General features: G+C 48.4%; 1 protein-coding gene across 3 annotated transcripts; it reads right to left on the reverse strand.

Annotated features, from left to right (window-relative positions):
* Positions 1 to 1,390: 1,390 nt before the first annotated feature.
* LOC114874403 (dendritic arbor reduction protein 1-like) lies at positions 1,391 to 22,855 on the reverse strand. 3 transcript variants are annotated; one of them, XR_003789098.2, is made up of 4 exons: positions 20,904 to 22,854; positions 6,168 to 6,851; positions 3,393 to 4,949; positions 1,391 to 3,316 (listed from the first exon to the last, which is right to left on the reverse strand). XR_003789098.2 is itself a non-coding variant. In XM_029183640.2 (3 exons), exons 1-3 carry the CDS (start codon positions 21,325 to 21,327, stop codon positions 3,679 to 3,681), a joined length of 2,292 nt encoding a protein of 763 aa, XP_029039473.1. In that variant the 5' UTR covers positions 21,328 to 22,855; the 3' UTR covers positions 1,391 to 3,678. The 3 variants fall into 3 exon arrangements, 2 of the variants coding, with proteins under 2 accessions (XP_029039473.1, XP_029039472.1); XM_029183640.2 differs by having other exon boundaries at positions 1,391 to 4,949; positions 6,255 to 6,851; positions 20,904 to 22,855; XM_029183639.2 differs by having other exon boundaries at positions 1,391 to 4,949.
* Positions 22,856 to 24,531: the final 1,676 nt, after the last annotated feature.

Genomic DNA, 24,531 nt, shown 5'->3' on the forward strand with positions numbered 1-24,531 from the left:
CCGCAGTCACGTTCTCACGGAACGATACTTTCCGCGTACCGTCGATGGAACACCAAGTTTCGTTCGTCCGTATTACTTTCTCGTTACGTACCTCGATTAATTTCACTTTTAAACGAATTATCGTGTTGGAAAAGTAGCATGCGCGGCAGCTTTTTTTTTCCCATGGTTACGTCGTTCGATGCGATCGAATAAGGAATCGAGCGAGAGTTAAATTGGTTTCGATTATTGTCCGAATCGTAGAGAACTATCGACAATAGAATGGAATTCGTTGGTAATCGAAGATGGAGAATAAAGAATCCCGGGCACGCGCGATCGATACTAATTGTAGGTTGTTCGCGATTCGTATCTTGATATAGGAAAAATCGAGATAAATGCGGTCGGAAAGACCGATCGTGGCTGTGTTTAGGCGCCGACCGCGTGTTTACGGTGAAAGGTTGCATAGAAAACGACGCGACGCACCGTGTTGCATCGAGAGTGGCGACTCTCGGTGCACTGGACCGGTCCTTATTAATCTTCTTGGCTGCCTTTTAAAACACGCGCCTGAAAGGAACAATAGTTTCGTTGCTCGCGTAGGACGCGGTTCGATGTATCGCTGGATCAAAGATCATCGATACCCTATTCGGTAATTGTCGATGATCGATAAAGATGTCTGTGCTCGATGAACGGTGTCCGACGTTGAATCTTGAAAAATGAACAAAATTAACGAGACACTCGGGGAATCTTTTAACGACATCGTTGCGTTACTCGAATATTTTTGTAAATTTGTCATTCGAAGGATTTATAGTTTATATCGTATGGATCGCGTACGAAATAAAACGTCTATCAACCTGAGTTGCATTGAATTTGTCGCAGTGAAGTTCAATGCAACTATCGCGGTGTCTTTTATCGAACTATCGGAGTTCGGAATAACGGAGAAGGAATATGCTTTCAGCTTTAACTCGAGGTCTAACTCTAAAGGTGATAAAACGATCGAGTAAAACACTTCGCGCCACGAGGCGACGCGAACGTACGTTCGATCTATCGTTCTCGATAGAGTATTCTCTATCGAATAAGGAAGTTGCGGAATGAAAATCACGAGGATATTACTGTTCAATGTTAACGTTGTATTTTTGTTAATAATCGTCGTAGGGAATCGGCCAGATTAAACGGCAACGATGATTACAACACAAATATACAGGTAGTTGAGAGATTCTTTTTCTGTGCATAGCACTTGGAGCACCGTATGTATAATAGTTACACATAATTTATCCAACTATAGAGTAATATCATTTGTAAAAAAACTGTCCTCTCTAATTCATCTTTCTTCGTTATTTCATTTTTCTCACTCTATCCTTTTCTCTTTGTCGTTCTCTCTCATGCATACACACATATACACATCCATACGTAATCACTTTCTTTCTTTCTTTCTTTCTCTCTCTTGACATTTTTATTCCACGGAAAAGCGCGTGCGCGTACATGCTCCTCTGCCTACATATTTTCCGACCTATCTAGAACAATAGAGGATAATATCGCGCACACGTCGGTGCAACTATCGTCCGTAGGTACAGAGCGCATTTAGAACGTCTGGATCCGCAGCTACGCTTTGCGCGCGTTTAATAATTATTATATAATCGTTATTAATATTAATTAGAATATAATCATAATAAAAATAATCCTTTAATTTTAACAATATATATATATCCTCTTTTATATATATATATATATATGTATATATAGAGATTTTTGTTAATAAATAGAGCAACATATACATAATATTAATCGTCGCTAAACTCATATTTATACACGTAAAACGATCGCGATGGTGTGGAGGGACGGGCGGAGAGGAAAGGAGAGGGGAAAGTAGGGCGGCAAGATTAAAAGGAGGAAAGTGAAAGATTTTACGGGGTTCTCCATCTTTCTCTCTTTCTCACTTTCAATGCCTCTACTCGTTCGATTAGACATAGCCTATGTATACATATGTATAACACGTTTATATACATATTTACAAAAGGAAACTCCGCTTCAACAACAATGATCACGACTAATTACAATTTACTCGTTGGACGATGAAAGAAATCGGGCTTGATTTTCGAATAACCGAGGAAACGTAGGAATAGGGACTAAGGATAAATCGGAGATTCAACAAGTTCGGATCAGGAAGGATGTAGGAACGAGTGATCGCGTTCGAGAGGTAGAGGACGACGATAAAGAAGCGATTGTTTTTGTTCGTATGATTGAAAGACACGAGGTTCGAGGACGCAAGAATGTGTTCGCCGGTTGTCCGGCTATCCTTAACCGCTTCTTGCAACGAGATCAGGCCGCGTGTTTCGTTCTTTCATCGATCATCGAACTTAGTTTGATAATACGGCATTCGATTTTTACCATCCCCGAGCGAGTTTATAAAAATACCATTTTAGAAAATACTTTTTCTTCAGAGAGTTTATTGAATCGATTCATGGATCTTCGCCGAAGAAAGAACGAACACTCGGATGGGAAATGTCGGAAATCATTAATCGGTTTCGATCACGAGAGACCACTAAGAGGCTCGATCCGCGATCCCTGATCGTTTCAAGAAGAGCACGCCACCATTTTTTCCCTTAAAGCGCTTGTTTGCATACGATTGAGAATGAAACGCGTTTCTTTTTTCTCCTTCAATGAATTCCTCCCCTGATACCCGGAAGCTGCGGGCGGTATCGATTCTACGTCGTTCGGTTCGAGAACGTGCTTGCAGTATATTTCGTGACACCGGGGAATATTTCGTGTACGTATATCTACGCGCGGTTAACGCCGATTTTCGCATCTGCATCTTCGTTCTCGATCGCAAAACAAGGGTATAAAACGCGACCGCCGTAAATAACGATCCCCAACGCGTTGCTCGTTTCGAATATTCTTTCTAACTCTCTCTCTCTCTCTCTCGTGCTTTCTCTTTTTCTCTTTCTCCCATATGGAACATCGCGTTCGGGGACTGATACTGACCGTCGACGAGATAAACAAGCTAACAGTACCTGGTAAGGCTAGAATTTTCGCTACCATTCGTTTCTGCGAGCTAAATGCAACTAGCGGCTGCTTCTTCCACGCAGCACCTTCCACCTCAGGCAAAAGATGGAAACGAGAAGAGCTTAAAGGAGAAGAAAGAAAGAAAAAATAAAAAGAAAAATGCGTGAACATGATTCGTCTGAATACACATATCCGATATACTGCAAATCTCGGTTTCTCTCAATCGTCCTCTCGGTAAAGAACAGAGATCAGGAGAGAAGATTCGATCGATTCGTTTCCACGCGTCTAGTCACAGCCTGTCGCGGTTCAAGCGACGCGGGGCCAGGGATACGGAATTTCACTGAAATTTGAAAAATAAAAATTGTCCACGTATGTACAAGGATTTTATGAAAACCCCTTGGGCGATTCTTACGTACTACGGTCCGAAAAATCGGTATCACGCGTCGTTACACCGTCGAAAATGCCGTCGGATTCAAAGGGCCAATCCCTTCGATCACTCTGTTTCTCTTCTTTTCTCGGCCACGCTCGTTGAACAGCTGGCGAGCCGACGACGATCGATGACGGATCAGTCGGTGACGGCAGTCTGTGTGTTCCGCCTAAAGGTCTCCGTCGTTTCCTCGTCGCCTGGCAAGGAGAGAATTAAACAAAATAGAAGGAATGCTCGTTGACGAGAGTAGAGCAGGCTCCTTTTCTTTTTTTCCTTTACTGATTACAAGGCGGCGAAGCGTGGCTCTGCGGATGATTTCTGGCGGAGGCGTGGGTCGCCTCGCGTTTCAGCCTCTGTTTCAAATGAACCTTAGCGTGCCGTTTCTTTTCGTCGCTTCTCGCGAACTTGCGGCCGCATTGATCGCAACAGAACGGCTTCTCGCCGGTGTGCGTTCTCACGTGAGTGGTTAGATGGTCGCTCCTGGAGAAGGAACGCATACAGATACGGCACTGGAACGGCTTTTGACCGGTGTGTATGCGAATGTGCCGGGTGAGCTCGTCGCTGCGGGAGAACCTGCGGTCGCAGCCGTCCACGGGGCAAGCGTACGGTCGCTCGTGCACCGGCGTTTTGCTCGGTCGATTCGGATACTTTCGTGGTTTCACCGGGACCAACCTGAGCGGTAGAGTGCTGTGCTGGTAAACCTGAGATAGAATCTCGTGGCCCTTGGACGTGCTGGGGTTGTATTCCGCCAGTTGCACGCCGGTCGTACCGGCCGACGAGGGTGGTTGCTGCTGTTGTTGCTGCTGATTCGGTTGAGGTTGTTGTTGCTGTTGCTGCTGCTGCTGTTGTTGAACCGCTGGCCCGTATCCGCTCGTTCCGGTTGGTTCTTGCTTCAACGTGGTCTCTTGATGGTGATGATGGGGGTGGTGGTGGGACAGGAGATTCGGGTCGTAAGCCTCCTCGTGCGCCGTCAACCATGGTGCCGGGGTGGTGGTTGGCGTGTCATGGTAACCTGGTGGCGGGGGTGGCTTCGACTCGACCGGCAAAAGTTCGACGGTCTCGCTGCCGTACGGAGCCGCGTGGAGGGTGGGGTGAAGAAACGTTTGACCCGTCAAGGTCAAGGTCGGAGAGGGTAAAGGACCCCAGAGCTCTTGGCTGGTCGGTTGTTGTTGCTGCTGTTGCTGTTGTTGATTCTGCAGAGTGTTCAGGGGCGAAGACTGGGTACAGGTGGTGGTGAAGACGCCTCGATAGGTTAACGTAGACGCGTTGCAGATGTTGACGCTGGAGGCGGGCGCCGAGGAGACCGAGGACGTGGAATGAGGGGAAGAGTAAAGAATCACACCGCCTTGCAAGACGTTGCAACGATCCGCGTCCTCTTGAGCTTGATGATGACGTGGTGGACTAGTGGATGGAGGTGCGCCAGGCGTACCAGTGTCATGCGACTCTTGGTGATGGTGGTGTCGATGATCCCTGCTGGCCGAGGTCGCCGTCTCGTCGTCCTCCGCTGTCGCCTCTTCCAGGGATAGGTCCTGATCCGCCAGGCTGCCTACAAATCATCCATCAGGTTCTCAATCAGTCTCGAATCTGATCGCGTCGCGTTCGCGTTCGCGACTGCACGCGCGCGGCCTCTGAACTCGCGCGATTGCACGTGTGCATCGTCGCGATGTAAGCAAATCGACAGGAAGGACCGTGCGATACGAGGATGACTTTATCTACTAGCCGAGAGCATACCGGCTGGCTCTATCTGTTGTCTGCATCCTGCCGTCTCGTTACTTCCTTCCTACGTACACAATCGTTACTTCCTACCGAAAAACAAGTGTCGGTAGACTTCCAGAAGGAAGAGAAACGCGAAGTCATTCGAGGGATATTCTCAAACGGGTGCAAAGAAAGCATAGCCGAAGATCGAATTGGGCACAGGATTAAACGGGCATCTGCTCTATCTACGATAGATTTCTACGAGTAAAATCGCGCAAAGTTTTCTCATTCCAAAAAGAACAACAAAGTCAGATGGTTCGCAGACGATAGACCGCGGTAAAATAGGCGGAAACGAGACAGAGAGTGGACGAGGAGGCGCGAACGATGGTATTGCGAGAAAGTCGCGGAAGAGAAGACGATTATCGGCGGTGGCGTAGGGTGGTTGTATATCGCTTCGGATGTACGAGGTGGGGACAGTTGGAAGTATGAATGAACCGGCAAGGGGGTGGTGGGAGGCGGAGGTGGAGGAGGCGGAGGTAGCGGTGATGCAGGGAGGCAGAGGAGGGTTTCTGAATGTCGGGGTCGCGGAGTATTGATCGACGACAGACGGGCAGGTTCGATATTAGCCGTTTTCGCGAGCCAACCGATATACGTCACCGGCACCTCATGCACTTTGTCGCGACAACTTGCCCGCCAGCCAAACGGTGTTATCTATACGAACAACCCGGCTGCGGGAAAGTTGCATTTTCGGAGGGGTGCACGGCGCAGCCACGAGGGTAGCAGCAGCAGCAAGAGTTGGCAGATATGCAGAAAGCGAAAGTTTGGGATGTTCGTGAAACACAGCAAGTGCAAGGTCGCTGGAGTTCGAATCAGCTGATACTACTACTCTGAGCATCGTTCGGGAAGCGTTTATTTCGACGCGATAACGACGATGACGACGAGGACGCTACGAATATCGCACGATCTGTGTATTATACAATAAAAATGAACGACTAGCAACAAACAAGACAACAATAGCTTATTCCTGGCCGATCGAAGAACAATTTAAAGGACTGTTGATTGTAGGTACCTGAAATAGGAGGTGGCTCGACGAGCGCGGAGGGGCCGAAGAAGGACGGTAAATCGCTGCTGGTGGTAACCGGCGTGTTTAGGTCACCTGGTTTATCCTTCTCGTTAGGCTCCTGGAGATCGTCTCTGCAATCCCTGGACAGGTCCTTCTCCTCGTTGACGGACTGCAATCGTCGTTTCCCGTCGGTCGAGTCGCTCGACGGCGAGGAAGCATCAACGTGTCGATGATGCTGATGGTCCTCGAGTTGTTGATGATGATGGTGATGATGATGTTGTCGGACATGGTGGTCCGAAGAATCGGTATTATTTTGCTGCTGCGGTTGAAGGGGTACGCAGGGGGCCAACGATAGGGTAGGTATCGTCTTGTTACAGCTGGTTGACGGGGTACAGGTGGTGACAGGCGGCGTCGAGGTGCCGCCAATTCCGCAAACGATCGAATTCGACGAGGTGGCCGTGTTGTAAGGTAAACACGCGTCGAAGCTGAGCTGCACCGTCTGCAGATTGAAGGTAGCATGATGATGGTGATGATGATGATGTCCGAGGGGTGGCGGCGAGAGCATAAACGGGCTGGCCGCGTGGGGCTGCGTGCCCACCACTTCCATGCCGTCCATCGTCATCCTCTGGAGCGGGTCGCCTGCCTGGCTAGCAGCGGCAACCTCCTCGGTACCGCACTGCGTGTCCTCGCCTGCGGTTGTATCGTTCAACGCTATTATTATGGTTAAAATGTTGTCCTTCCTCGGTCGCCCCGACACAGTTAAGCCTCTTTCTCTCTCCCACCGGTATATATCGTATGTACGTAAGCTCTACACGCTAGTTAGCCTTTTCCCGTCTTTCAGTCTTCGGTCTATCGTGTTCCGTTTCGTTTTCTTTCGTTCAGCGGCGGCGCGCCGGTTAAACCGGACTGCACTTGGACCGCACGAGTACGAGCACGAGCACGAGCACGAGATCGGAACGTCAAGTCCGTAGAGATCGGTCGTATCAGTCTCTCCTTCCCTCTAGCTCGAAGTCACTGGGTTAGTAGTCAAGCGGACGTAGCACGCGCTCCCCCTTTTTTATCCGTCGCGCGGCACGCGCCGAGTCTCTCTTTCAGCGAGGTACTTACACACGAGGGAGCGGACGCCGGGCGGCAAAAACCGTGTCTCGATCGCTCGCCTCACCGTCCTTCCTTTTCTTTCCCTCTCTCTTGCTCCTCTCACCGATCCCACTCTCTCTCCCTCCCACCCTCTCGCTCTTTCTCAATCTCTCTCTCTTTTTCTCCCGCGACCGCGCGCGCCTGCGATCTGTTGCGGCTGGATATACACCACCGCGCGCACAACCACCACCAACCACAAAGCACTACTACCACCACCACCACGACCACCACCACCACCACCACCACCCAAGTGTACGCGGACTTTGAAAATCCAATCTCACCGGATCGCGAGCGATCGTCGTCCCGATCCGGAACGGTCGGCCGGTCTGACCACAGGGGACTGGCGTTCGTTCGCCTCGTGCGCGCGCCAAAGGACAACCGAGAACGCGCGGCTAACCGTGAATCGGTCGAGCCGGTATCAAGGGATGAAACGTGGAATCCGTCTATCTATGTATACCGTCCCACGACCGTCGAAATCGATGCTTCTCTACGAGCTCGAGACTTTTCGAAATACCGAGACGCTTCCTTCACTCGCAAATCCTGTCCGCGACGATGATCACGCGCGCGTGTACAGTCGCGTAGGTGCCAGGCGCGCGCGACCGCGCGCCTATTTATCCTTCTCTGCTTCTCCGTCTTTTTCTATTCTCCTCCTTCCTTTTCCTCCCTCTCTGTCTATCGTGTCTGGTTCGAGTTTTATCGTGCGTCGAAGGTACGTACCTCTTCGTGGTTAGGCGGTGCGTGTTCGGAGGCAGCGCAGCGGATCGCGCGTTCGGGATCGTCGGAGGACGCGCGATGCGTGGGGGTCGCGCACGAACTGAGCCGAGCGGCGGCGCGCCCCGTAGTTTTATGAATGGACCGCGGAGACTGTCCCATATTTGGAAGCGGCGAGCCGACCGCCAGCCAATCCCCGCTCTGCGGTCCCCTATCAACGCGCGCTTGTATGCGTCACGCGTATATAGTCCGACGCGTGTGTGTGGACGTACACACGCGCCAACAGCCCCCACTCTGCCCGACCAACACGTCGCCGCTGCCCGCCGCTACTTGCTGGCATCGCCGCTCGCCCCACCACGACGCCCTTCGCGCGCTCCTATCTTCCCCTACACTCCCTCCGCTCCGTACCACGATACTTCCCCCCCTCTCTCGACGAACGACACGACTCGGTTCTCCAGTGACGTAGACCGCTGTGACGTAGACGAGCCGGGCGCGCGAAAGCGCCTCTTCCCCTTTGCGACGAGAAACGTTTCGAAGCGCGTTTCATTTTTTCGCGAGATGCGTCCAGCATTGTTTATGAAGAGTTCAACCCTTAAACGTCAACAATAAGAACGGTTCTACCATTAACTAATGTAGATAATGAAAGATAATAATACCGAGGAGGGTTGGAAACGAACAGGGATGAAAGTGTTCTTACGTCGTAGTCTATCATCGAACATTCCGATCTCTGGTGGATAATTCAACGTATGCGGGAGGTATGTTCTCACCACCCTCCTGCTCTTCTGTTTGCGTAAGCTCGCTGACGACTAACGGCGCCGGCGTACGGACGCCACTCTTGGTTGACAGGCGTCGGTTTAACGTTCGAGAGCTTGCGGCTACCGTCAGTGTCCCTTCTTCGCGAACAGTTTATCGATTGAACCGCGTACGCTCGGGGATGATGTTTCTCCCCGCTTCTTTCTCGTTCGAGGGTTAATTTAACGCCACGTCATTAGCATCGATTAGATCTCAAAGCACGTGTTACAAGATTTCCTTGAAACGATCATTGAAACTCTGATTCGTTCCAATGTCTGACATATGGTTGAACTGTACTCCTGACTTTTAATTAGCGGCGATCGATCTTAAATTTCTCTTAATAAATTGCGACGTATTCGGGTGAAATAACGTTTGGAAGAAACTAGAAAACAATACGCTTCGAAAAGACAAGCAACAGGTGAAAGATTGTCCTCGACGCGCGTGTCTGAATCTCTTTGAATGCGATTCGGCAAATAATCCGGGTGAACGGCGGTGGCGTACAAGTTCCGGGCCGAAAGTTATCAAGGCAAAGGAGCAATTTCCTGTGCAGCCGTTGCCACCACCTGTAAGAACGCGCGCGTGCCGCTCTGGTACGCGCGTACATGCGTGCGTACGCCCGGTTCCGAGGTACACGCGCTTCTGCGCACGCGCAAACGATCTTTTTCTCGCGGGCGTCGTGCAACCACCTGATGCCCTATTTGGGGCCACGTACGGCCACGCGACCATTCTCCCTCTCTTTCCCTTTCACGTTCTCTAACTATATCCCTTTCCTTCTCGCTCCTTCTCTTCTACATCTCCGCACGCCTCTCTTCCATTCTCCGCTTCTCTTTTCCTTTTTCCTTTCGTTCATTTCCTCGTTGTTTCTTTCGCTTTTCCCCTTTTGGTCCTCTCGTCTGGATGATTTAAAACGAACAGCGCTCAATGAAAATCATGTAAATTTCTTCAATTGGATGACTTTGAGAAGGAATTTCCATTTTTTTTTCAAATGAACTTGTCGTGGAATCGAATAAAACGCGGTGACTAAAAAAGGCCATTGGATTTACCACTGCAAATCCCCGGCACTGAAAGACACGCACCGTAGGAGGCAGGAGATCGGCGTAAAACGAGCGTGTCCGTGTTTCTCGATTTGGCTATCACTCCGGTGTTTCAACTTCATTCCCTGCTCCTTCCCTCGCTTTTCGTTCCGTTTCGTTTTCTCCTACCCTTTACGATTTCTCTCCAACACGAATTCCCCTTCGTCCCTGATACCCTTCCTCGCAATTTCCTACTCTCCTCGATTCGACCCGGAGATTTTACGAGACGAGTTCGCGGAACAAGCGCGCACCAAATGTGTCGCGTAAACGGAAGCGATTTCATACAACGGAAGTGCGTTTTATCGGCCAACGTACGTTCACTCGTGAAGGATGCGTCAAAAGTTTCGACGATTCAATTCATTTATGAGCAATTTGTAAAAGTTAAACTACAGTTTTTGTAGAGAGAGAGAGAGAGATGGAAGAGAGAAATTTATTTTGTAATGGAGCAATGAATTAATCGAGATATGAGTTTGCGAAGGTGCAAGGTTTTCGGTGACATTAACGCGAGATTGGTTTTCATTAAAACAGCGCGTTCTAAATCGTCGACTGAATAGCCAAGCGGACAGGTTGCGCGATATTATAATGAGTCAGTGCCATATATAACTTTATCAAAAGCCGCTCGCGCGACTAGGAGCGCGTTTTAAATATTACCTTAACGCGGCCGATTCGCGATCGCTTCGACACGCCAATGCGGTTCTCTCGAAATTTTCAACCGCACCAAAAGCCAAATAGTTTTATCCAACGCGATGTTTCGAGCCAAGTAAAACGAAGCAAAACGGGTATTTTGGACGAATCATAGCTCGTTGTTTTCGAAATTCTGCAAGAATACACATCGAGGAGAACAAATTTCAAGGTTTTACTTGTTTCCCGTTCGACAAAATGAAACATAATTTATCGAAACGAGCATTATCCTCTCATTATTATTTTTCAATTTGAACTTTCTTTGAATTATAAAAACAAATTTGCAATTCAGATACCCTTAAAATCAAAATCTGTAATTCAGGTACTCATAAATAAGGAATTTCCCAATTTAGGTATTTCCAAATGACGAAGTTTTCGCTTGAGGTACGTAAAATAAAATTTGCATTTCGCGAAGAGGGGAAGCACGCGCCCGCGACGCGTGTACGTGCAACGCAGAACGCGCGACGCGGAACGCACGCCACGGCATTCTGGCACGAAAACAAAACGTTCTAAAATTACCGACGGCTCTCGAGAAGGCGGTGGGCGCGAACTATTCGCGGCGCGACTCGACGCGATTTTGCGCGGGCGACTGGCTCTATTTCGAGCCGCCACGCAACCACCTGAGCCACCCAGCATCCCCAAATACCCGGGATGACTAGCGCGACGCGCGTCGAATCCTCTTCTACACGGCCACGATGAGTCAGTCAACCGATCTAGACAATTTTTGGCAGTGTTCGATCGCTAGTACAGATTAGCCCCGATACATCTATCGGAAAGATCGTCGCGCGAAGGGCAGCGCCTCGGGAAAAACGATTATCTTCGATCGAGTCTTTCCTCCTTCATTTGGAACGTTCTTCCACGGAGGTGACGATCGTTTTCTAAGAAGGATGCTCGGCTGAATTAGAGAGAGGCCAGTTTGATCCTGGATGTAACGAGGCCTCGCTTCGAATCGTCGTTCCTCTCTCGCGATTCGAGACGCACGATGTATTGATTACTCAATGCTCGAACGGACGTAATCGCGATAGACGGAGAACAAGAACGGTCGGCATGGTTTGTCTGTAACTCACATGTACGAGCGTAATTAGGGACGAGCGTGTTTTCGCGTCGCGGTCCATCGTGCGTGATGCACCTACACGATATCGCGTACCTGTACGCGCATTTACCGTTGTCAGGGACGCATTAACACGTTTGCTTCGACAAGAGAAAAACAGACCGGTGTGTATCGTTAACTCTGCTCGCTTCATCCGAAGGTGAGTCACGACTCGCGCCGATCTTTCGCACGTTTTTGCGCCGCGCGATCCCGCGATCATCGATTAACGATCATTTCCGGTCGACTCGCGCATTCGCTCAGGATTCCGCCGCGTTCGTCGCGCGCTCACTTCCGGAACGTTGCGTACTCGCGTCCTTATTCGCGACGTTATGGCATCGATCTTCTTGATCGCTCGTTTCCTTCGACTTCTTATTTATCGAAACAATATTTATTTATAGAACGCGACGATACATCGTTCGGAATTTTCGATGAAACAAATGATTTATTCGGATTGCAAATGAGGAAAACGATACAAAATCAAGTTTTTAGTTCGATGAATCAGTTAAATCTTGCATTCATTTTCGGTCAGAATTAAAAAGTCAAGGTTGATCGCAAAAGTGAATCATCCTATCCACCATCCCTAACCACCGAAAACTCACGTTTTCCCATCGATTTAATGATTCAACTTCGATTGCAGGATATCAATGACAAAGAATAAGAAGATCAACACGACGAGGAAGAAAACGAGCCTCTTTGGACGATCAAACAAAACGCAAGCGATTCAAGGGGCCCTCGTAAAATCGTTGCCCGCGGCTGGCTGCCTCCGTTATCCATCACCGTCGCTCTACGCCTCGTTCGTCGGTGATCAAGATTTTCGTCTTAATCGTCGGCCCATTAAGGAAATTACGTGGGCCGCACGCAACCACGAGCACCGCAAACCTGGCCGCGTCAACATCGACCCAACAATCGACAGCTTTTTTCCCTCCGTCTCGCGATCTACGGACTTAAATACATAGGTGCGTTGCCGAGAACACGCGACGAAGGAAACGTGTTCGTTCGCGACCGTCTATTTACAGGAAATAGGTCAACTTCGTCCGCGAGAAAAGCGACTCGATGTCGCGTGTTTTCTCCATCGCTGACAGGAAAATTCACCGACTCGCCGCGTCGATTCGTTTAACTTAATTTCGAAAAAATCGAAACCACCTTCTCGCCACGATGATACTGTGATATGCGACTCGACGGATTGATCGAATAGTAAAAGGGTTAAGGTAGTTTTAGGGTGAATAGGGATGAATCGTTGATACTCTTGAATCATTTTAATAGATTCAATAGGTATTTACGAGTTGTATTAACGTTACGAGACAGAGTGCATACAGACGCGTTCTTAAAACGACAACAGTTGATGTTTCCAAGGAGCCTGTAAATTTACTGTCGCGGAGGCGTAGAGGTGAATTTACTATCGAGCCGTGCGTTTCACAGAGGTAATTTACATCGTACTTCCTCGTTTCCCGACCTTTTAATGCGTAATCTCGTTACAATGAACGCTTGCACGATGGACCAGCTCGTTACAGCCTTCTTTTCCCTCTTTTTTTTCCCCTCTCATTCTCTTAAATTGCACACCCGCAACAACGAGTTCTTACTCCTCGACGCAGGATGCACCGCAAGTCTCAAAGCTATACCCTCTTATACCGGCGAGTTTTCGCGTTAAAATCTAAGGTTCGCTATTTTTTCCCTTTTTCTCTCTTTCCTGCTCGCCTTGGCTATTAATAAAAAAAAATCGCGACAAAGCGAGGAACGTCGGTTGAAGCGAAATAAGTTGCAAGCAAAGAGCGATCATTGTATTAATAAATCGCTGATAACGTCAACGTTAGGTTTTAAATAAAAAAAAGAGCAAAATTAAGGGTGGGGGGAGAAGATTGAACTCGCTAAAAATACATACGTTCTAGTATAACGTGGATGAAAATACTTTGTGTAAAATACGTGGTTTTTAAAAATAAGCCGTTTAAAATAGTTGAGTTGCGTGAAACGAGAACGGAGGGAGAGTCTGAAACAAAAGGGTGCGACACGAAAACAGTGACCACTAACTTTTTCAAAACACCCTCGATATTTTGATTATTAAACTTTCTGATTATCCTATAAATAAACAATTCACAGGCGAAATTTAAACCTTTGCTATACTTTTATCTCGAGGAACACGTAAAATTAACGCGTTGACCGTCGCATTGAAAATAATCATAATTTTTTTTTTAATAAAATCATTGAAAAATCGTCCTCTAACCTCGACTGATTGAAATCTACGAGGAAACTCGAATGCTTTTACCTGAGGATCAATTTTCTCCGATCGCTGTTGCAACAGGTTAATCTTGACCACACGAGTACTTAAGAGATCTCACCCCATTTGTTTATTAATAGGGAGAATTCACATGGAAATAGCACAGTATCACAAAAATATCGCGAAGTAGAAATCAGTGGGATATCCGTTTAAATATCCGTGGAGGCTCGAGTTTTCGAAAGCACAGCATCAATCGACGAGGCGTGTACCGTCGGTGGAATTCGACTGACGATCCAACGGCACACACAATCGTCCCGGGGCTATTTCTGACCCGTGTCCTATCGATTTCTCTCTCTCTCTCGTACACCCTGTTTCTCTCGTAGAGCCACGTGAGCAGAGGTTCGCCGACAAATGGCAATGAAATAAAACAGGGAAACGCGTTCACCTCGACATTGCGTTCTCTATTCGCCACGAAGAACTTTGTAATCGATGAAAATGAATCAGAATTGAAGATTATTAGTGAAATTACATTGAAATGACTAGCGAACGGTTCTCGAGTACGATAATAAAAAGCAGTTTTTGCGTCACGATTGATAGGAGTACGCGAACAAATTATCGTGGAAGGTTGTTTCAAGAGTGGTTCGTCATCACGATGTGACATTCAATCGTACACGTCAATCTTGATACTATTTTCAACCGATTCTTATCGATTCCTGGTCGCGTGAACACGCATCGTAATTGCTTTCCTTTTCTATTTTGATCCCATTAAAATTTGCGAGTAAGCTGCACTCGATAAGAAATCAAGCGGTGAAAAGGTCGAAAGTCTTAATCGAGGAAGCGATACAACGTTCCCCAACGATCGAATCGATTGGAAATTTTTTTCAGAAGGAAGTATTGAATGTCCATCGGTAGTTGCATCTGGACATCGTCGCGAATAGAGTGTCTATTTCTGTGCCACAAATCGATTTCATCCCTTTCTCCCTTTTCCCCGGTGCAGCTACGTCTCGCCCGTGCACTTGGACGTCAACGACGATGTGTGTAAAACCATCGTTCTCTTATCGGTCGATGCTGACGTAGAAACAGCTCGTACCTCTATAAACCATTCATAGACGATAACGCGTCGGACCTATATTGTCCGAGCTTATTTTTACTCTACGTTTACACGCACCCTGCACCCTGCACCCTTCTCTTTCTCTCCAATCGCTCGCAATCGAGCCTGGACTTTCGCAATTTTTAAAATGTAGAAATGCTCAACTTCCTCAAAAATACCGTGAATTATTCGAGAGTTTGCAACATTGTAAATGAGAATCCTAAAATCCCTTCGCGATACCTTGTTTATTCTACATCGAAAAACGAAGGAAGAATTCGCGGATACGAACAAGGGGAACGTATAAAAAAAGAAAGAGAAGGAGAAAAAAAAAGAAGAAAGGATGGCGGAATTATTATCTGCTGGTGGAGAAGGCGTTTTGCAGCAAGAATCAGAGAAGGGATCAGCCTTCGAAATCGTTCGCAACGATCGTCTCTGCTTTGCATAACAATGTGTTTCGTATAAAATCACACGGGCAGGAAGGATCGAGGCATCGATCTGGTCGCGAGCGAAACACGATCGACGATTTCTGGCGATCAGCTTTTTATATTCCTCTGCGCGAGAAGAGGAGAGGAAGAAGAAGACCGACACCGTTCACGGATTCGTGAACCGTCCGTGTCATTGACCGACGACGGGACACCATCGACGAACGAGCAGAAAAGATTTTTCGCGTGCCAAAGCAGAAGAAATATGCAAGCAGAAACGCGATGAAGTAAGCGCAAACACGCGCCGTGAGTACACACGGGACTCTGATTTATGTAATCCAACGGCTCCCTGTCGATCATCCCGCCTCACTACCGTTATTATCGAAAGTTAAGCGCGTTAAGACGCTCGAAAGAGAGAAAGAGAGATGAAAAAGAGAAAAGAAAATAAAAAATGTCTGGTTACTCGCGGCGATTTCAGCCTGTGTACCGGCTCGCGCGAATTAATTACTTTCCGTCGCGCTTCTGCGTAACACGAACGCAGATTTACGATAGCACGGCGCACCTGTGCAACTCCTCGTGATGTTCGATTAATCCAGTTCAGTAGAACGGAAGTGATAAGAAAAACAAATTTTCCCCTAATTTTTACGCGATTCATCAAACAGAATCCTTAATTTTCCAACAGATCGACGCGTAAAGAAACCGTTGGTTTTCTGGATTCCTAATTTATCTAATTAAGGCCTATGGGTCGTTCAACGTGCGGCAAAATGAAAAGCTCGAGTAAAATGGAGGGAGGTAAAGCCTGTCGGGAGTTGACGTTCGTGGAAATCGGTTTACCTGCGATGGAACTGGGAATAACGCGAGCCTGCTCGAATACCCACGGGTCATTACGTTGCACGCGCAACCGGGCTCGACTTTCACGCTTCGACGTCGGGAACGACGAGCGTCGCGACACTGACGCGTGTGCCGCGCCGCGAGTTAACGCTACGCGCCTCGTCGCGTTGAACAATCGCTTCGATTTTACCATCTCTAACTATATTTCTGATAAGAGAATCGTTCGAACGTACAGTTTAAACGGTAGCAACGAACTGTTAGCACGTTGACCGGCAGATTAAATTAAAATTCTCCGCAATAATTTTGTAGAAAAATAAAAAATGTTAGGTATGAAAATCGCATTATTTCACTAACCGGTCGTTAATTGGTTAAAGACGGGCAGGCTACCACCAGTGGCGTGTAATCCAGCGGGAAATCGTTAGCATTGTTTATTAAGACATCCGGTAACGAGCAACGAGCGACGACTTCGACGCAAGTCAAGAATGACGAATCGCGTTTGCGGACGACACAGCTGACAACTACATATTACATGTGTCTTCGACTTCGTAGAAACGTTTTCATCCGGAAAGCTTTGAAACGGAGAAAAATGAGATATCTCTATTGAACGTCGAGTCACGCGAATTGAAACGTTCGCGTTTTAGCGAGAAAGTTTGCGACGTCGAAAGATCACGGGTCAGAGACATAAAATTTCCATCACGCGACCAGAAACGACCGTCTCATCCGAATGGTATCCGATGTTATCTATGTAACAGCTATTCGGCGAAGTCAAAATTTTCACCAGAAAAAGGTACAACGACACTCGAGAATAAGATCAACGTTATTCCTGTACAGTGATTCAAGCGTAGCGTAACGAGTCAAGCACGCGTTCCAACTTCGAAACGTGACGCGAACGTCACCGATGACGGCGACAATGATTTTGGCAAATGTAACCCACTACTGGCTCATCGTTCGACCGCGAGCCAACTGTGACGAATGGATGTTTAGAAACTTCGCTTCGTCGTGGCTCGTTTAATTCCTCGATGTTTAACAAACTTGCTCGCGAATCGGTTGCGCGAATGGTCGCTGCGAAAGTTTTCAGAATCGTAGCCAAAATAATAACCGCGACGTTAGTCGAAGAAGAAACACGTTTTCGAATGCGCCAAGAAAAGTAATCGAATGCAATAATTATCTCGAAATTTGCTGAGGTTCGCGCGAAGTTTGCGCAAAAACTTCTGGAATCGAATCAACATCGAATCTTGACGAGTATACGAGTATTTTGGACGAAACAAGCTCGTTTAGTGACGCGATGTTATAAACATTCAACGTAGGTGGAGAGCATGGTAATTGCGAGGTGTTACGTAAAAACATGCGGGAATTAAGGTCCCGGGAAATTTGGCAAACGCGAGGAGGCGGTCACATGGGCCAAACACCTGAGAAACCTCCTCGAAGAAACGTTGATCCTAGAGCTAGGGAACTCGTGTCCTTCTTCCTCTTTAAACGCGAAGGCACGTTAATCGATGAAAATGAACGTCTCTTTACCGTCGAAACGATAGAATCTCACCTCCCACGGCTCGTTTTCCTCGTCTACTCGTCGTACGCGAAATGGCTCTGCGAGAAAATGACGATCGTCCGCCGAGCTGCATTCCACGTTCCGTCTGCGACCCATATCTCAGCGACAACGAACTCTCCTTGCCCAGATTGTTTTTTGCCACTGCAACGCCACTGAATTAAGATTTACGAGAATTAACCTTCGAGTAATTAGCGTTAACCTTCTGCTCCCCGTATAATTGAACGACTGTTTTTCCATCGGATCCTCTTTGAAAGTTCAAGTTTCATTCATGACCCGTGCACGTTGAAGAAAAGATCCTTCAATTACGATGGGCAACGTTTGAAATTGCAAATCGTTTCGCGAAGATTACGCTTGCCAGGTCCGGTTTCAATTACCGGTCCCTGTTTTTCACGAATTTTCTGAACGAACATTTTCGCAGCCTCGTTTGTATCCGATGGAGGCGAGCGGTATGGAAGAGGTAGAAAATGAGAGAACAGGGTAAAATACACGAAGGGCGTATAAACACTTAAGATCACGCGGAACGCCAATGAGCCGAACAGGCCGAGAGGAGAAGAAGGTGACTCGTTTCCCTTTTACCCGCCCACCGTAGTAGGTTCGTGCATGATGTACGATTTCCTGTCTTACCGCTCGGTACAATAATAACGAAATGTCAGGAGTGTACCGTACGATTTACTTCGCGTTACCATACAAAGCCACGACACTTTAAACAATGATCTATGAAAGTTCTCCCCTTGTCTCTCCTCCTCGTCGGTCGAAAGAGAAAAAATCCTGCTATCTCATTGGCTACCTGTAAGTTTCGCTGGGAAACTGGCGAACGTGTGTCTGCGGCATCGGAATTACAACTATCCAGGTAGAAATTGAAGAATTTCCAATCGAGTCCCATGAAACGAGCAGAGATTCGCGTAACTAATGCATTTGATAGACAAAGAGGTGTCGGTGACATCAATTTCGAAATTTCTCGATTCAAACGTAACGAGGACGGTTTAATCGATCGAAAATATTCGACGTTACTTGGTTTTGACAGCACACTTCTTGAACGGACACTGACGTTATGTAATCAAGGGTTCTGTTGAAGGTACAAACGTCAGCGTGTACGTAACTGAATGAACCACCAGTTAACGACCCCGGAATCGACACCGAACTTTCTCGATAAAACTTCGAATTCGAACGGAAACTAGTACAGAAAATGATTAGAAATGATCTACGAAATATCCATCATATTTCAGTAGTAAAAGCGAATAAATCATTGGGGATGGATTTAAATTGTAAATTTCAAACACACCAGTTTGTCCGTTGTCAAAGGGTTAAATCCCTTGATTACAGATTCTCGAAAGATTATCGTATCAAAAGTTCCACGTAGAAAGAAATAATTCCATTTCCATGTAGGAAGGATAGCTTAGGCGTGGTCCGACAAAGACGATCCCCCGTTCTTCTAATCGTTTCTTCTCCAAGGAGGATCGTCGTGTCGGCCTTCTAATCTTTTTCTTTCTTTCGTACGAATTCAGGCCAACGACACCGACCCTTCGGTTTACCGAGGCCACCAGGAATACATAAACTACCACTGTCCACTGTCACTTATCGATTCTAAAAGGTGTTGGAAACGTTTCTATTCGCTTTCCTTCTTCTCTTTTAACTCGAATGATTTTTACCCCTTTTAATTCCTGCTTTTCACCTTCCTCGATCTCTGTTATTATTTAAAAAACTTCCTCTCCTTCCGCAAAAGAGAAATTTTTCCATCCGATTTGCAACGACACCGAATGACATCGGTTCTTCGATCAGGACAGGATTAATCCCGCTTTTCCTTTCGAATGATATCGCAAAGTAATCGCATTTCCCGCGGACGACATTAACATTGGCCGTTTCGTTATGACAAGTGTAAAATTAGAACGGATATAGTTCGCACTTAGCAAACAATGGAGCGTTGCAGTCAAAGGTATTAATCACGTAATTAATCACCGCTTAACGTTGTCGTTAATGTTATCTCTACAGCAATCCGCTATATACCAATCACACGGGGATGAAGTAATCAGGATGGTCGTGTTTAATTAATTAAAACGATCGTTATTACCACTTCGCGATGGATTTTTTGTTTACGGAGCTGGGATAAAAGCTTCCCGATCGATGATCTACCACGGTCCGTTCCAGGGATCAGTGTCTGCGATCCGACGGCAAGATCGATCTTTCGCTCAACGATAACACGTCATTTCCGTTTTAGATCTTGATCGAAGGTGTTCGTCGAATCGAAGACACTCGTCATCGGGGAGCAACGCAAAAAGCATAGTTAATCTGATGTGTTTAACTCTTGGACGACGGATCACTTGAACTTTTCTTTTAGGCTCAAAATTAACTCTGTTTCGCCGTCCAAGAGTTAATTCCTTGGTCATTAAAGCGTTGCTTAAGCAAAATAGCATGCAAGCGTTAAGCAAAGTTTCGTGATAATAGCAGAAAAATCACGTTGATTTATATAGTACTAATTCTGTGTCGATTCTCGATGTTGGAAGATCGCAGGGTAGGTTCTAATGTCACTTCGTTTGGCACCGATCAATTTTGTATTTCAACCTTAAGCCTAACTCTTTCAAACGCAAAATTAAAAGTATTCAGAGTCGAAGGGATAGAAACAAGTTTTGCGAGTAGAAGGCAAAAGTTAATCGCGAGGATATCCCCAGGTGGCAACGGTGCGACGTTTCGCGGCCAACGTCGTCGACGTTGACACCGGCGCGATATACCTGGAGGCCCGCTCTCGACCAGGCGTTCAAGTGGTGACAAGAAACTTAATAGCTGGTCTTGAAATACAGGTTTTGACGTGCCGCTCGTAAAGATCGATTATCACCGAGTGTTTAGATCGGCGCCAATACCGGTAGCCGTACGCTCCCGTGCACAGAGAACCGAGAACCCGGCGAAACCCACGGAAAATGGTGTAAGCCCGCGTCAAACTAACACATCTTCGCGCCAGGACGATAAGCGGGCCTACTGTTATCGGGAACCAGCCTCGAGCAAGTTATGACAAATCATTCGAGACCTCGTATCTCATTTCGGGTTGTCGTTTAATTGACAATGTGAATTGTAAAAACTTGGAATCATCCAGGCGAGCCAACATCGAGATTCAACACTGTGATTATCAACACTGTGATAGCGTGAGACGAGAACACGTTACCTGACGCTGTTGGCGGTGGATGGTGGTGATGATGATGGTGATGATGGTATCCCAAAGTAGGGGGTGGCGGTGGGTACACCGCTCCCCAGATACAAGACGCAGCCGCGGCTGCCGCCACCTGTTGCTGATGATGATGGTGGTGATGTTGTTGCTGCTGTTGTTGTTGCTGTTGTTGTTGCTGCTGCTGCTGCTGCTGTTGCTGTTGCTGCAGCAACTGTTGAACCTGAGCGATGTCTACGAATTCTTGGAGTTCGCCGTCGGGTTCCGGGCCAGGCTCGCGCAGCCTGCCCTCCGACGACGAGGGCACCACCGCGAACGGGTTACCGCTGTTGTGCTGCAAATGTTCGAAACCCGCGAGCGGATTCGCGGGCTCGTAATTGCTGCGGCCGGTCGTGTGTTCGCGGCGCATCGCCAGTGCCAGCATCTTTTCAACCTGTCGCGCCGCCGGCCCTCGTCGCGGTGCCAGTCGTCCACGTGCTCTTCCTCCTCTTGATCTTGCCCTTGTCTTCCTCTTCTTCTTCTTCCCGCTCGGCAACGGCCGTCCACCGACAACACCCTTTTCTTCGCCTCGACGATGACCAGCACGACAAAGAGGACGAGCACGATAACGAAGTGGCGGCCAGGCTATCGCACATGTCACGTCACCGAGACGCACGCGTCACCCGTCGCGTCCCGTCGCGTCCGCTAGTTCTCGATGCTCGCGACGGACACGATCGGAAGAAGAGAAAGAGCAATAACAATCAACCAAACGACCGACAGTCAGCTGCTACAGGAAGTATATAGCTGGACAAAACGTCAACGAACCACTGTCGCGATCGATCTGTTCCTCGCCTTGTGAGTACGACACTCGCGGAAGCGTTCGACAGAAGCCGAGATGTTTGCGTTTCCACTCGAGGACAGTCGATAAAAAGAGATTTCCAAGCCAGGCTGTTTGAACGAAATCCTACGTCGTTGTTCCTCGGATGCTTGGACGACAGGTAGAAAGCTTCACACCGGTGGATCAAATTTCTCCCAAGATGAAGAAGAAAGCGCCAGAGAAATCTTTTCCGCGACGAAGTTGCTCGGTGTCCGAAACTTATCCAAGCACCGGATAACGAAGAGGTTTGCGAACTAAAACTTTGTTACGAACGATCCGATCTTCGAATCGACACACCGGTACACGATGAGAAAGAAACGTTTCGCGCGCTTCGAGCAGAGGACGAGGTTCGCTCGTGGTTCGCAGCCGATAAAGCGGACGTATCGGCGCGGCGCGCGTGCTGCCCGGTATCGTATCACTGGAAGATCCTGCTCTTTCTCGCTCTCTTCGTCCTCCTCCTCCTCCTCGTCGACACCAACTCGGTCCTCCCTTCCTCTCGAACCTCTTTCCTGCAACAGTTTCGTCTCCGTGTCGCTCTTGAAACGTTTTCCTGTCCAGCAGTCAGGAGCCGTCTAGTCCCGTGGAGGATCCTCCGGTGTTGGAAGAATACGTGTCTGGATGATGGTGGAGCCGTGAGGCAGCCAAAGGGGTTCGCGATGGTCCGCGGTAGACTAATAAAGAGCGGCTCGCGCGGGAAGTGGTCGGTCGCCTCGAGAGAGCGCTCGCGCGCGCGGAGAGAGCGCGCGAGGAGGCTGTTGCTGCCGCGGCTGCTGGTGCTCCTGGTGGTGTTGCTGCGGGTGGCGGTGACGGTGGCGGTGGCGGTGACGGCGGTGGCGATCCTCGCGACCGGCGAGACGAGATTCGCTGGCGTCACGTGTCGTCGACATCACCCCGTGCATACTCCCGATACTGTTCGCGCTGCTCACCTATACGCCTGCTTCCCCTCCCCTATGGAACTCCGGACTCCGAGATCCTCGCCCCGGTGCCGATCCTCTCCTCTTCCGTCCCGTTCTTTCATCCTCTCTTTCTCCGCACACCGGCAACGCAACCCGTTCTCCTCTCATCCGCTCCTTTCGAATCATCCGTCTCTCCCGCGTGTCTCTCCGCGATTTCCATTCATTCCTTTCCCCCGCCCTTGCTCCCGCCCGCCACTCTGGTCCCTCTTTCTCGCAACGCACCAACGCTCCGATCTCTCTTCTTTTCGTTCATTCTTCTTCCACTCGCCATCCTACCCGCTTGCTCCTCTCATCGCCCGTTACTTCCTTCCCTTTTACTCTCTGTTATCTCTCCCTCGTTTCCTCTCTCTTCCACCACCTCCTCTGCGACGATTCCCTTCCTCCACGCGCCCGATGTCTCTCTTTTTCTCCTCTGTTCTTCCCTCTTTCTTCTCCTCGCGAAGGAGGCTCGAACACCAACGCGTTGATCGCCGGTAACACTGCCAACGTTCGCCGGGTGACGTCACCGGCGTGGGCGCACCCCCACGCCAGAGAGAGCGCGTCTCTCCTTCTTTCTTCCTTCTCTTTTTCTTCTTCCTCCTGTTCCTCCTCTTCATCTTCTTCTTCTTCTCTTATTGCGTTTCTCTTCGACTTCACGCTCGTCCCGGTAACTCTGCTTCAAGTTTATCTCCTTTTCTTGCTCGATCGGTCGCTCCCTCGCGCGCCTCGATACACCTAACCGACGACCCCGTCGTGTCGTTCGCGACAGGGACCGATTTCGTCGCCGGAAGTATGCGGGCAATCGCTGCGGAAATTTTCGACCGGGCTACGACGCGTCGCGACCTTGAAATTGGAGCGCCCAAGGAAGAGAAAGAAGGACGGCCGAGCGACCGAGAAGAACGCCGGAAGGTTGAGGTCGATACTCTCCTGAGTTGGATGACTTTTACCGTAAACACGCTGCCCCCGCATCGTCCTGGCTTCGTTACCGATCCTCTTCATCGAATCTTCACCTTTTCGTACCTGTCGCGAATCGAAACGCGCGTGTAAAGTAATTTCAATTGTAAACGCAAACAACAAAGTTGCAGAGCTACACTCGGTGGCACGTATAGAGTTCCCCAGATTGAACGCACATGATATTCCATTCACCGTGATACGCATAATCCTATGTATACTTCGGTATCGAATTTCTAGCGGGGAACACAGGTGGTATCATTGCTTTCAGTAGCTCCCCTTCTACGACGACTTTTGCTCTCATTGAATAATAGAGGCACGAACGTGGCACGCGTTGTATTTCGACGCCACGAGCATCCTGCTTACGCACAGGGATAAATATCCGCTTTTAGCGGTGCGTAATATTAGGGGCACCGGAGCGGTAGGTTCGTTAAGTGCAGGTTTCGACGCGTGCCAGAAGCTCGTCACGCGTATTACGGTTTGAAAGGCAGCGTGATAGTCTGTCTTCGAGGCAACGAAGGGAGGAGAAACCGCAAGAAGGATGATCACACAAAAAAGCCGCCGCTCGCACGAAACGCGGTGCACACCTGGAAGCTGGAAGCGCCTTCTTATACCAGCTCGCTAATAGAGCACTCGAAGATGGCTAATCGAGTCTACCAGGCTCGTCTTCTTTCTTTTCACGTCCTTGAGACAAGTATCTTCGTGTCAGGACTAACTGGATTATCCGTGGTCCGTAGGCGCAAAAAAGTTATCCACCAGGATCGAGTTATTCTGTCCAGGGAAATTTCATTCCTTGAATTGATCCTGATTACGGCGACGCTGAAAAAGTTTACGATCAAAGTAGCTGAAACTGTAAAATCAAAGAAGAAATAAAACGTTACCTGAA

The sequence above is a fragment of the Osmia bicornis genome, chromosome 9 (assembly GCF_907164935.1).
Source record: "Osmia bicornis bicornis chromosome 9, iOsmBic2.1, whole genome shotgun sequence".
NCBI classification, from domain to species: domain Eukaryota; kingdom Metazoa; phylum Arthropoda; class Insecta; order Hymenoptera; family Megachilidae; genus Osmia; species Osmia bicornis.